The sequence below is a fragment of the Buteo buteo genome, chromosome 10 (assembly GCF_964188355.1).
Source record: "Buteo buteo chromosome 10, bButBut1.hap1.1, whole genome shotgun sequence".
In the NCBI taxonomy this organism is placed as follows: Eukaryota; Metazoa; Chordata; class Aves; order Accipitriformes; family Accipitridae; genus Buteo; species Buteo buteo.
The window spans coordinates 28,095,334-28,109,121 of NC_134180.1; the positions used below are offsets into that span (position 1 = coordinate 28,095,334).

The window sequence follows — 13,788 nt, forward strand, 5'->3', positions numbered from 1 at the left end:
TTTCCTGTTATGCTATACTTAGATATTTTAGTTAAATAAACAATAATTAAGGATACTCCTATTAATAATGCCAGGAATATGCAGTATGTCTTGTATTTCCCTCTGAATCTAAAAGATTGCTATAAAAAAAGCTGTTGTGAATGCTCTGATGGCTTACATCCATAAGCTGTATTGTATGTGTTTTTCCTAACTTTGTTTATGGGTGCTTGATTCCTTTTTTGTATAGTTTTAACCACTAAGGTAGAACAACTTTTCAGACTTTGGCTAAGTTTTGTGTATAGCAAAGTTTGACAGAGTTGGTTATTTCTAGAAAGTCAAAGCTGTCTGGGGAAGATGAGTTTTAAGTAAGCCTGCTAATCATACAAAGGAATCATTCTCCTTTATTTCCTAGCCTAACTCCTAACATTGGATAGATAATTCTGACTTACAGAATAGTTATTAGAAATCGTAATGGCAAAGTAGCTTTTCGGGTGGGTTAAAAAGACAGTGTTATCTTTCGAAAAGTACTTAGTTGAGGGAGAACTTTCATCTTGGAGTTAACTTACAGGAGAGTCCAGGTCTAGCAGGAATTTGTACTCTAGTTTCGAAGTTAATTTCCATCTTCCATCTTTCTCCCTAGTATAAAGGCTTCATGTCCCGCCTTCACTTTCTGCAGCTGCTGATACAGGGAATCAGTTCCCTTGTCTCGTAGTCCCCCAGCTAGTCTCCTTAATTACGAAATTCCATACTTTTCAGTGATGGGCCAGTCTGTAATTTTTACAGATTCTGAGGAAAAGCTTTGAAATATGTTTGCAATGGCTATTGCCCTGTGGCAACTCGATCATGGCTCTATATGTATATAATTTGACTGAATAAATGTGAGACTGAGAATATTGTACCAGTGATATCAAACTTCCATCAACCTTGGCTGTTCTGCCTAGATGACACTAAGTGATCCATTGGAGCAATCTGCTCTCAAAGAAATGGCATGCAAACATTTCTTGTGCTATGCACTGCAAGAGCTCCTGAGAGTGAGGCACCCTGCCAGGGGTGAAGGTAGGAGTTTTGTCTGAGCGACTAGGTCCGCTCATATGCACCCTACAAGTGCACATACATATACTGGAGTACAAGGAAACTAGGTACTTTCAGTTTATCCATTATTTATTGATCTAGGTCCCTTGCTTTTCAGTAGTCAGCCCTACCCCTATGATTTAGATGTCAGGAGGGAATTAAAATTGATTGACTCATAAACTTAATCTGAATAGAGTGGTTGTCATTGTCTCCTGAGCTAGTAGAGAGGTTGTACTTTTAAGAGTATAGATTCAAGTTAGCGTTGATTGAACAACTATGTTTTGAGGTTGTGCTGCCGCAGCAACTAGCTGATTCTGTAAAAGGGCAGAGTAGAAGGGCAGAGAGAGATGGTAATAGCTGAGGAGGTGCCGACAGCTCTGTCACAGGGCAGTGCAAGTGTGTATCTTCAAGATGGTAACCTTCCTCTTGCTGCAGGGATCGTTCAGTTAGCAGTCATCCCTGAAGCTGGTATTCAGGGAACGCTGGCAGCTATTTCAGGTTTTGGGAACCATTAATTTTCTTAATCTTTTTTTCTTTTTTTTAACTGTTTCTATAGATTCCATAAAAATCAAGTACATAGCTCCCTGTTGAGATGTCTTGGGTATAACATAGCAAAAGATTATAGCTAATGGCAAAAATAGCATGATTTTCACAACATTTATCATAATTTATTTTTGTACATCTTCTTAGTTAACATATTAACACTTAACTTCAGCCTTGAGTTTGGTTTGGACCCTGTGTTCTTGGAGCTTTTTCTGTTAAGAGTGGAAGCCTGTCACAGTAACTCCAGATTCTTTCAGGAAAAGCATGTTCAGAACATTAATATAAAAATAGGTGGGCTTTTTTGTTGCTGTTACTCCACTCGAAGACAAAATACCACTTTTGTTGAAGTGTGGCACAATCATTGTGCTCTTCTGTGGTGTGTCATCTTTAAAGAATAAAAGAGAAAAAAAGAGTAGTTTGCTAGTTTGCTGTGCCAGTTGCATTCACAGGTAATTGCTAGGAGTGGAAATCTTGGGTTCACCTCTGGACTCTCCAGGGAGAAGTCTGTTGTAATCAGAGGGGTACTTCAGCCCACTCCCATCTCCCAAGAAGTGACCTTTCTGCTGCAGCATCTTGTGCATTTCTTGCAGTCCAGTTTCTTCACCATGTATGGCTTTTTCTATCAGTTGCATGCTCCTCCTAAGCCATCCATCCTGCTCTTGCTTATCCTATCTCTACCAATACTGCCTTTCCTTTCTGCCTTCTGCATGTGCACCCGGAGGGACAGTTGTCTCAGAGTGCCTGTCCGGCTGACCTCCCTTTTGCATTCCAGGCAGACAGCTGCCGCATTGATGAGTGGATGTCTGGCAGGGTGTCTGCCGGAGCATGGGGGCTCCAAACTACCGTAGCCCTCCAGGGTCTGTTTACAAAGGACCCAGGCTAGTACAAGAAACAACGTCTTGTGGGATTTAACTGCTAAAATGATGTTTCTTTACTGAGCAATCTCAAATCTCCCCCCTTCCCCAGGAAGAACAGAGGCAAGTTTTCATAGCCACAGCAATAGGCACATGCTGGGGAAAGATCACCATTCCCCTGCAGTTCAAGTTACTACCCCCAAAGACTGGCGAAGAGCTAAAGCCGCACACCTTCAAAGACAAACTGCTAGAATATAATGAGGACAAAGCCTGTTTCTCCTATCCTTGTTCTCAGAAATGGCTGAAGTATTTTGGTTGAAACTTCCCAAAAAATAAGAAAAATAATGATTGAGGATGGAAACTGGCACTAAAAAATTTAAACCCAGAGTTTAAATTTTACATTATAAGTAAACTGCAGATAGTTTTATGGTGGGAAGGACTGGGCAACCTTAATTTATAGGCAATGCTATCAACACCACAAAAATATGTTTTTTTGAGTGAAGACAATCTGTAATTCCTGTTAAATAAAGCTTACTGTAACAGACTAAACTAAAGCTAAAATTTGTCTGTTGAGCTTCGCTGTGAGTCAGAAGATTGCCACGTTCTTTTATGTGATGTTTTGATGCTTGACTTGCTTATAGCAAAAACTACAGGTGCTCTGATTGCAGCGTACAAGGTCAGTCATGGCTGAAGATAGTAGGGGATTATAGAAGCTTTCACAGGACTTAGGGGCAAAAACAATCCTTACTTTGTGCATTACTCAGTACATATCTGGCATATAAATGTTAATTGATTATACACTAGATTTAGTGTAGACAAAATGTGACCTCCAATGTTTCTGGGTGAAATGCTTCTATTTTCTTGAACAAATTCCACTGAAATTGTACAGGTGCACACTGTGTCCTATGTATTATCTATGTTTGCCAGCTGTAGAACTTATCTTGACAAGACAGTAACTATACTTCATCAGCTCCCTGTTCGTAATGTTTCCTAAATGCTCAAAAACTTCTTTAAATTCATAGTCAATTCAAATACTGAAAATAACAATGAGAGCAGAGTGTGAATCATGGGCCTACTTTGCTGTAGTTTATTTTTGTGGTGCTTGAGTGCCACCGACCAGTGGCATTTGGTGACCTCAGCACAAGGTGACTGGGGTCAGTGCTTGTTAAAGAAGGAGTCTCGGGGTGTGAGGCTCAAGACCAGTTTGGGAAATGAGTGCTTCACAATACCATCTCAGCAGAGCGCAACAGCTGTGTCTTAAAGCAGAAGTTACTGTGCACCTTTAACCTCATCAGCCTTAGCTCACGGATTCACACAGCTTAAGACCATCTTTGGGATGCTGGAACATGTAGAAGGAGCACATAGGTGCATCATCTTAATTTTCCATTTCCATTTAGAATTTCTGAGTAGTTCCCCATCTTAACTGAAATGCTAATAAAAGTGTAAATGATACGTAATTCATTACAGTTGTGATCTATGTTTGTAGCAACCCAGAAAACAACATTGAAAACAAATAAGCCAAGAGAACAGTTTGAAATTCTCCGTGGATTAAGAGTTTTGTGCGGGATAAATATTCTGCTTACCTACTTGACTGAAAGACCAAGATTTAAAAACTGAAAGAAATACTCAATATTGTCTTGCTTTCTCCTTCAACAACAAGGTCCTACCTAGGGCTTTATCCCATGTTACGAGACTGGTTATGTCTGATCAAATAGCTGTCTTCAAGGAAAGTGTGTTTAAAAGGAAAAGAAGGTACGAAACTGCTTCTGTTTGATGAGCAAACAACATTGCTGAAACTAATTGCTTGCTTGTTTTTTGTTTGTGTCCTACACCCTCAGATGCCAGTGAACGTACAGAGAACTCGGACAGTGAAAGTTCATCCCTTTCATCTATGGAAGAAGGGGAAATTCGGGACAGTTCATGATGGCTCTTTGAGAGGAGAGGGTGGAATGAGCATTTTATATTTTTTTCTTTAATTTAATTTAATCTTTTTTTTATACAACTATGTATTCAGAGGCTTGGTTTGGCTTCCTTCACTAAAGGCAACACTTCCAAACTGCCAGCCTATTTTTTGATTTAGAAACGCATATTTAGAGATGTAAATAAAGAGTTGGGGAATTGCTGGTTCCAGAAAAAAATTATATTCTTATTTAATTGCAGCCTTTTGTCCATGTATCTTTAATAAATCAGGGTGACTCAAATTTAAAGTTTCCAAGTTAATTTCAACAATATTTTTTTTTCCTTTTACCCTAACAGCTGAGTGTCTGATTTCTGAGTTTAAATATCTGATCACATATTTGTATTTATATGTGGATTTGAGTCTTAATGCTTAAACTTACTGGAAAAAAAACACTGATGTTTCATTACATTAATTTTCTTTTAGGGTATTTCTTTATCATGCTGTGCTGCTGCAGATGATCTTACCTTCTGACTTTAATATTCTGTGGTGACAATTTGGTGCCTGGTGTAATACTTTTTTTTTTTTCTTACTTGGTTGCATCTTGTTATGTTATGCATCTCATATTACTAGTTTACCTACTGAAACCAGGTATTGTAAATATTTACTGAAGTATCAACTAAATTTACCTACTTAAAAACAAATAAACCTTAAAAAACAAGTCCTGTACTGTATCATCTGCTGACAACAGAAATCTGTTGCTAACTTCTGAGAAGATTTCTAGATCCCAGACCACTTATCACTGTACCGAAGTCCCCGTGTCTGTGGGGTCTGTTGGAGGATGAGAACAGCATGTGCTGTGAGCGGTGTGAGACAGGTGGACTGCTCTGCACACTTGCACCAGGGAGTTCTCAGGAATCAACATAGGCATTTGGGGTTAGTTTGCAAGGGTCTAGCTAAGTCAGCACCTGTAAAGTCTTAAGGACATAATCACTTTGTAAACAGCTCTGTGAGGTTGTTGCTGCCATCGTTGTTACCCCAGTCTGTCTCCTGCTTGAGACTAGCACCTTTTGTGACAAAAGTTGGTGGCACAGGATGCACACTAAACTGCCATGGAGGTGTTTTTTCAGTCATTACAGGTAGAAAGACAACGGAAAGCAGTGAAGGAACTTGTTGATGTAACAGGAGGTCGTGGCACCAACATGGGAGAGGACTTGGGCTTCCAGACTCTCAGTCCAGGCTTCAGGGCACCAGGCTGTTGGTTCCTTACCAGTCATGCTGCGTGGAAAGGATTTTTTGGATGTTCAAAGTTTTAGAATTTTTTTTTCACACTTTTGCAAACAAATTGTCATTAAAAATGACATCTAGCTACTGAAGTTTGAAAAGAGCATCAGACTTTTGTAGTCACATACTATTTTTTCTCACAGTGGTATCACGTGTCCTTTCCCTCACGTGTTTTGCAACCCCTGGTAAAACAGGGAAGTTTTTCTTCTTGCCTGGCAGTAGCCACCTGTGCTGTATTTTCTTTTTTAGTCATTGTTGGTCCTCTGTCCACCTCTTGTTTCAATCTTTGTTTTTTTAACCCTTTTTAAAGGACCAGGATTCCTAGCTGTAGGTGCTGCTTTCATATTTTTTCAGTTCAGTGAAAGTGAATAAGCTTTTCCTAATCAGTGATTACGGCACGCTGACTTGGTAGCCACAAATTACTTTAAACCAGTCTTGAACTCGTTCATAATAACATCGATAAAAGAGCAGAACAGCAAAACTGCCACAGTTCATTTGCCAGAAAATGTTTCATCTGGAGTAAAAGCGTGGCATTTCTGTTAAGATTCATAGCACACAGTGGAAATGAGAGTGCTGCAAATATGTGTTGATCTGCGTGTGTGTGTCATTAGTCTTTGGCTGAGGAACACAGATTAGTGATTTGCACTACTTTCCTACACTCTTGGAAGTTTTCATTAATTGTATGAAAGGGTTTGTCTGCTTTTTTTTTTACTTACATAAATCTAGTTTAAGCTTCCTTGTGAGTCAAATGCAACTTGTTTTTTAAATCAAGATGCTGTTAAATCTATCCTTCAGATTTAAATCTTTTCCTACCTTAAAGAAGGTTTTAAAAAACAATTAAGGAGCATTTCTGTGGTGGTTACTAGAACTGAAATTTCCCAAAGCTGGGAGTCATCTTCCAGAGTTAATCAAATTGAAAGTAAATTTTATAGTAGTAGCATTTGCCATTCATTGGTAGTAGCATTTGCCATTCATTCCCAGGTTACTATTTACCTCTTTTTATTTAGTTTTGATAACGGTTACACTGGTTTGAGCAGTGGTGATTCATCAAATGCAAGCCAAGATGGAATTCAGGTATTTTTATGCAGTTTTGCTAAACTTTTTCAATTTTTGTTTGTAAAACTGAATCAAAACAATGGTCTCCAGCTAAAAGCACAGCCTTACTGCTGCCAGGTGACATGTACTCTAGTCTAAAAAAGTACATACATTTCTAAGTTCACGGTAGTGCTGATAGCAAGTCCCACTGAATGTGTTGTGTATAAGCACAGCTGCAACAGTGGTAATTCTTCATAATAATAAAGTTACTGATTTAATCAAAGTTTATGCACTCTTTGGCTAGGCAGATGGTTTTTAACGCTTTCATAGGCAGTTAGGGGAAGTTTTCAATTCCTTTCTGAGTGACTTAACCCAGAACGAGCATCTTGTAATAAACTGGAGAAAGAAAATGCATCTTTAAAAGCTGTATTTTTAAATTTCTGGTCAAGCATTTGGTATTTAAGACATGGAGCTGAGGCTGCTTGGAAGACTTCATTTCTGTCTATTTTGAAAACATACCATTGTAATCATGTTATACGAGGATCCCTACAGGACTGCCTTGATTCAGCACAGATGACGTCTGTGAATGAAAACTGTGTGATGTTGTTTTAATCTCCATCATTCAACACCAGCTTGCGCAGAGTGCTTGATTTCATGCCTACTACGCTTACTCTCTTATTTTCCTCTATAAACTGCTTGTCACAGAAGGAACAAGCTCTTTGTGTGTAGCATTGTTATGGCATTTCTTTTAATGTTTAGACTTTTCAGGTTTCAAACCCTGAACCCTCACAGTATGCTTGAGCTGAAGGACCATCAGCTTATAAAGCAAGGAATAAAGGCTCTTGTCCTGAATGAACATGCTGCTTAAAAAAATTAAAAGCTTAATGAAGTCATCCCTTTCACAAGCTATAAAGGACAAAAATAGAGCATAGCTAAGCGCATAGCAATAGCTGAGAGGTAGGATTGAGTCAGCCGTATGAGAGAACTTGGTTCTTTTCCTTTTTTGTATAACTTCTTGGGGGTATGAGGCATAAGTTGCTGAGTTGTCATCGGTAAACAACGTTATACCCCCTGTCAGCATAACAGCTAAGTATTGAATGAACACGTCTGAAGTCTAGGTTTTACTGTATTTATCTCCACATTAGGAATTGTTGGTCCATTAGGAATTGTTGGTCCATAGAGAAGAGGTTCATGCTGCAAAGTGTGTGTTTGGCAGCAGGTCTTAGAAGCATGCCGGACCAATATTTGTTACTCCAGTCGAACAGTGCAGTTTTACTTTGCATTAGGAGTAAAACTGTTTACCGTGTAGAACATGCACTCTAGTCTATTAAAGTACATAAATTTCTCAGTTCACCTTAGTGCTGATAGCAAGTCCCGCCTATGTGTTGCGTTTAAGTGTAGCTGTGATTCAGACCTTGCCCTGCCAGGCAGATATGGCTGTTCTCTATTGACATCTGTAGGAACTGAGAATGTATAACACCTTGCAAGAGCAGGCTTTCAAAGAGTAAATATACAGCTGTGATGATGTAACTTCAGGCCATATTTGGTCACAAACATTTCATTCTGCTTTCTTAAGTCCCACGGTCTTTTCCTGAAAACATTTATTCTTCCTCCCTCCAAAGGAAAAAATATCTTGGATTTGTGTTTATGTTGTTGCTATGACATTCAGTTAAACTGTATGCAGATGCAGGTTCTGTTAATAAGAGAAAAAAAAGAACAACTGTGTACTTCAGTGAACAAAGATTACCCTGTGTTTGTATTAAAATGTTGCTATGGCAGTGCATATGGTTTTATTTGGTGGAAATTTGTGGTGAAATGGAAGGAAGTCACATGTATGCAAGACAAACAAGAAATGGCAGCAAAACCAACTCGAAATAAATACTGAAACTGAAAGAGAAGTTGCAGGTGACATGTACAACTAGGAAAAAAACCAAGGATAGTTATTTTGCTGCCTGCCTGTCTGTGATTTGATAACAGAAGTGTGTTCACACTGTGTCCTGCTGGGTCTCGGCGACCCATCGGACAGTGACTTAGCTCTAATGATGCTTTTATTGCAAGAGCTTATTTCCCTCATTGGCTCTGTGCATTGTTACATCTTTTTGTTTTGGAAGCAAAGTTCCCCTGGCTTGGCCTGATTTCACCACTGCTAACTTCTCCTGCTGAAAAGCATTTCCAGGCTATCTTACTGTAGTAGGCTTTTTGGCCGGAAAAAATCAATAGAGTGATAAAATATGGAAAGCAACTAGAGCCCTGCCTACCTTTGGGGCAAGGGGAAGTCTTTCTGGACTTCCTGGCTCCTACTAGTGATAGCAACGGTGGATTTTTTGTTGTTGTTGTCGTTTTTTAAACTGGCACAGTAGTCCTCATATTTATCTAATCCTTTTTCATTAGGCTTCTTTTTGCATCAGTTGCATCAGTACAGCTGTTTGTGGGGTTGCATGACAATTCGGAATGGGTTAAAAATAATCTGCCAAAGAAGCGGGGATAAAAATGAGAGGGGGGAGAGAGTCTTGATTTAGAGAATAAATTACCACGCTTGGAGCTGGCTCATTCCTGCATGACTCCAGCTGGCAGAGAAAGCAAAAGTGTTTTTAAAAAAATCACATTGCCACTTTCTTCCTGTCATCCCAGTTCTGCCTCAAGAAGGAGGAAGAAGTGACTGTGAAAGCTGCTGCTGCCTTTCCACTCCTTGCTTCCAGGTTTCCTACTGAATTGTATTGTAGCCCCAGAACTTGTCCATTTTGTCAAGAGTGCCAAGAGGGAGTAGAGAGATGCCCAAGTGAGGTAAAAATTAAGTTGGTGGATGAGGTATAGATATTCAGGAAAAAGAGCAGATGAGGTGGCATTAACAGCTTGCCTGAGAAGTCCCCTTCACTATCTAAACTCTCGGTGGTATCTCTTTGTTGACCTTTTTTCCCCAACCTCTACTTGCTGCTGTGCTTGGTCATCCATATTGGTTTTAATGGGATTGTTCCACTACAGCACAAGTATCTGCTTCTGTATAGCAAAATATATTTTCCTGTTTTAAGTTCTCATTAATAGACTTGCTGGTTTTACAGCCATGACGTCTTGATGTCTGATTTTGTCAAATTCATGAACTAATTAGGATCTAACCTTGTTGGTTTGAGATGCTGAAGGAAATCAGTAGCTTCAGAGAAACTGGTGTCTTTGACTCAGCTGATATACTGGGCTTCTTTTGATCTGGTGTTTAACCCGTGTTCTCAAAATATTGCTGGACTACACTGCTGACCGTTTAACTGATATTTATAATGAAGTCCCTTCATTCTTACTGAACCTGCATTCATCATGAGGTTAAGTTGTTAATGTATGTGTCCTAGCTAGATTCCCATCTGGGCAAATCTATGCACCCTACCTTTAAATTTCTTCTGTTTAGTAAATGAAAACCTTACAAAATCTTGTGTAATCTTTTCCTCCTGGACAGTTGCTGCATTCCAGCCCGTAAGTGGTTGTAATTCAAGACGGATGAAGTTGCCTACGTGAATGGTGCCTTGGGGTCTCTCAGGATCTTCTCCAGTATAAATTGCGTATGTAGGAGTCACAGCTCTGTAGTTTTTCTGGGCGAAGAAAAAATCATAGCATGCTGGATACCATCTATTCAGTTTCTTGGTGTTTGGTCTTTACAGGATAATACAGACATGCTTACTGTATCATTTTGTTGGTTGAAGTCTTCTTCTACAGGATTTGTATTTTCTAGACGCCAAGTCTCACTGCAGTTCAATGCAGTTCAGTTGTTCACAAATTGAAATGTATTTACAGGTATCTCCAAAGCTGCTTGTATGTTACTGCTTTCGCTGTGGCACCTCCACGTTTCTATGTGCTGTTTTATATGTGGCTATGTAACGTGGAGAAAAAAGTGTGATGATGGAAACAGGGACATGTCTACATGAAAAAATAGGCTTGAGGCAGAGTAGCCAGTAAAACTACACAGCCTTCCCTTGCTAAGCACTCTGGCCACTGCATGGAAATAGTTCCATTGATTAAAGAGGAGTAAATGAAAACGCGCATGTGCGTCCCAAGTGCTTTTCTGCAGGATCAGCTCAGATGGGCGAGCATCTGGCAAGAGCAAGCTGCTGGTGTGGCACATTTAACTGCTTCTGCGTAGATAGGTAGGTAGGTTTGACTTCCAGCCCCAAAAGTCTGCTCACTGCAAACTTTCTTGTTTCAGTCCTCAAGACCTGTGGGGGCTTCGTGCAGCCTCGGTGGACAGGGAGCTCGGGAAGGCCTCCCGCAGCAATCCCACTGATCCACGGTGTCTCTGCCTGTTGCTGCGCAGCCCACCGGCTTCCCCCCAGTAGTGGGGAGATGGGCCTGATTCCCAGGAGGTGTCCCCTGGAGGGTTAGCCAGCCCAGCGGGGGCTGCTTTGCTGCGGGCTCGGCGGTGGTTTATATATGGAGCGTAGAGGTTCTCGTGGCTCAGGTCAGCGAGGGTTAATTAGCAGCTTGGCTGTCCCGCTGTCGGTAAGAAGTTGGCTTTTCCTCCGTCTGCCGCTCATTCAGAAGAGCGAGCTAGCAGCACCGCAGGGCGAGGATTTAATGCAGCCGCGGAAGTCCCTTTCCTGCATACCCCTGCTCTTACTGCGTTTCCCGCGGTGCAGCGCTTGAGGAGGCAGAGGCGTCGTCTTCGCTGCGTTGCCTGCGTGCGCGGGGACGATTTTGTGTGTGACCCCGCTCCCATAGCTAGAGGTGACGGCCGCCAAACCCCTGGGACTGCGCGTCGCCTACGAGGCTGCGCGGTCCTCGGTCCTAAGAGACGGCGCGGGGGCACGGCCGCTGCCCCGGGCCGCCGCGCCCCATCCTCGGCTGACCCCGGCGCTCGCCCCGGGCCGGCCGGCGGGGCCGGGGGGGCTCCGTGACAAATGGGAGCAGCGTGAGGAGAGAGGGACGAAGGACCGGGATGGGGGGGGGCGGCCGGAGCCGGGGCTGCGCCGTGCCGCTCGGCCCTCTGGCGTGGCCGGGGCTGCCCCGCTGTCCGGCCGGCTCGGGGGAGCTCCCCGCGGCGCGGTTGTGGGCCGGGTCTGAACCGCTCTGGTGGCCCGGCGTCGGAACGCGCTGAAGACCTGCTGCCGCTTGTCGGGTCCGCTGTTTACTCCGGTCCTAACTCCTCATCTTCCCGTGGTCTTCTTGAAGAGGGACACCGACGTTGGAGGGCTTGGCCAAGAAATAAGATTACAGTCGTGCTCGTTGACCTTACCTGTAAGCCCTGCTGACTGCACTTAAAGGAACCCACGCTTTTATCAGTTGTATTTTCGTGCCTAGTATTTAGGGTTCTTTCTGCGGGGACAACAGAGGATGTAGAGATTTCAAAGTGAGCGCAAAGGTGATGGACAGAAAATGACGGTGATTGCTTTTACAGTATTGGGAATTGTGGGGTTTAGTAGTTTTGCCGCATAATTGTGAAATGCAAAAACGTGAAGAGAGGACTGTATGGGCGACGATCAGTTGGTGTGAGATCCCAGCTCTGGAAGACTTGGGGTTCGTTTTAGTGGGGCTCATTCCTCCTCTTCACAGCGGGATAATTTCATTTAGTATATTTTACTCTTGTGTTTGCCTGATGTGCTCCTGCAGCCCTTGCTCTCCCAACAGCACATTTTTCTAGTGAGCAGATTACAGAACCATCCCTCTACTCGATGAAACATGGAAAGCCCAAAGTGTGGGTTGTAAAATCCAGGGCCCAGCTAGAGCCCCACTTTAGGCAGGAGTTGGAAGAGCCACTTCGGTTTGTATGCGGTGTGCACATTACAGACGTAGTGTCTACGCGCATAGCATAGTCACATGTATATGTAATTTTTCGAGGAACTGTTACTTACGTTGGTTTGAGGATGGGTGTCACTCAAGTATAACTGACAGTGGGGATGGCGAGGAATGCGCGTGCAGCTGCTGTGTGTCTGTGAGCAGTGTATTCCTCTTCCTCTCTCCACGCAATAACCTGACAGGTAAACCTGATGATTTCTCAGTGAGCAGCTGATGTAGTGAAGTGTTCAGTGCTAAATGTACGTAGAAGCCAAACAAAAGCGCTTCACCACATTTTACACTTTTACTGTCAACAAATACTGTACAGACAAGTTTAGGTACAGCTGAGGCTGGTGGCCAGGTGGTGAATTCCAAAACAGCTCAAGTTTTGAATGCCTTCGGGGAGAGAACTTGACTGAGCAGAAGAGAGATGGCTGTAATTTCTCAGGCAAAGCATTAGCTGCCAGAGATAAGCTTCTGAGATATTTGGCCATTTATTTTATTGAAATATTTATGTCTAATCTAATAAAAAAGTTGACTCTTAACCACTTCTGCATCTGACACTGGATGACAGCCCTTCACAATTCTAAAACCTCAAAATCAGTTTCTGTTTTTTATGAGAAGTAGCTTTCTTACTAAAGACTATGGGAGGATATTTTGCCAGAGAACCAACCAGTCACAAGGAGGGGAAAAAAACCCAACATGGTTGCAGGTTTCCTTTCAGTCTTGTCCGCAGCGCAGCTTTATGCTAGCCAGAATAATACAAATGTTTGATGCTGCTTTCTCAGACCCTAGTCTAGTCCATTTTTTTAAACGTCATTTTCCTACCGCGTGCCAGCTAGCTATCTTACGACTCCCTCGGTTAGCCAAATGTCATCTGTCTCCCACAGTATAAAGTGTAATTACATATTTAAAAAGTGGGAAGGGGAGGTGAGGAAGAGTAGCTGCTTTGCCTTTTACTCTGTTGGAGAAGTACTTGAAATTCCTCACATTCTTCTCCTGTTAACAGTATGTTTACTTTTCATCACTGGGTTATTAGGATTAACAAAAGTCATTGCTTCAAGCTCATTTAATTTGAATTTAGTGAAAGCAAACTACCTCCTGCAGACTGTAGGAAACATTCTTCTGCCACAGAAATGTATTAATTTGCAAAAAGCAGCCACCAAAAAATGTGAGACCTGATGACCACTTCCACCCCAATGTTCAACATCACCATGCATGCACTGCATTCTAATGAAGTACCTTATGTTGCAAATTCCAGGACAGTTTGAGTACTCTGACAGTCTAATTAACATTTCAGTCTCTCTATCAAACATTTGCTTTCAATGCCGAGAAGCTTCTTCTGTAAATACTTTCTAGAGCATGGGGTTGCAG

General features: G+C 42.0%; 1 protein-coding gene across 3 annotated transcripts in view; it reads left to right on the top strand.

The window, feature by feature from the left end:
- ZNHIT6 (zinc finger HIT-type containing 6) overlaps positions 1–5,091 on the top strand; it is a 37,996-nt gene extending 32,905 nt beyond the window's left edge. For 2 of the 3 annotated variants that reach the window (XM_075039092.1, XM_075039090.1), the window contains one exon: positions 4,286–5,090. In XM_075039092.1, coding sequence (XP_074895193.1) covers positions 4,286–4,371 — 86 coding nt within the window. In that variant the 3' untranslated portion in view covers positions 4,372–5,090. Of the gene's footprint in view, positions 1–4,285 lie in introns of all 3 variants that reach the window. The other variant, XM_075039091.1, reaches the window with a different exon arrangement.
- The last annotated feature ends 8,697 nt before the right edge of the window (positions 5,092–13,788 follow it).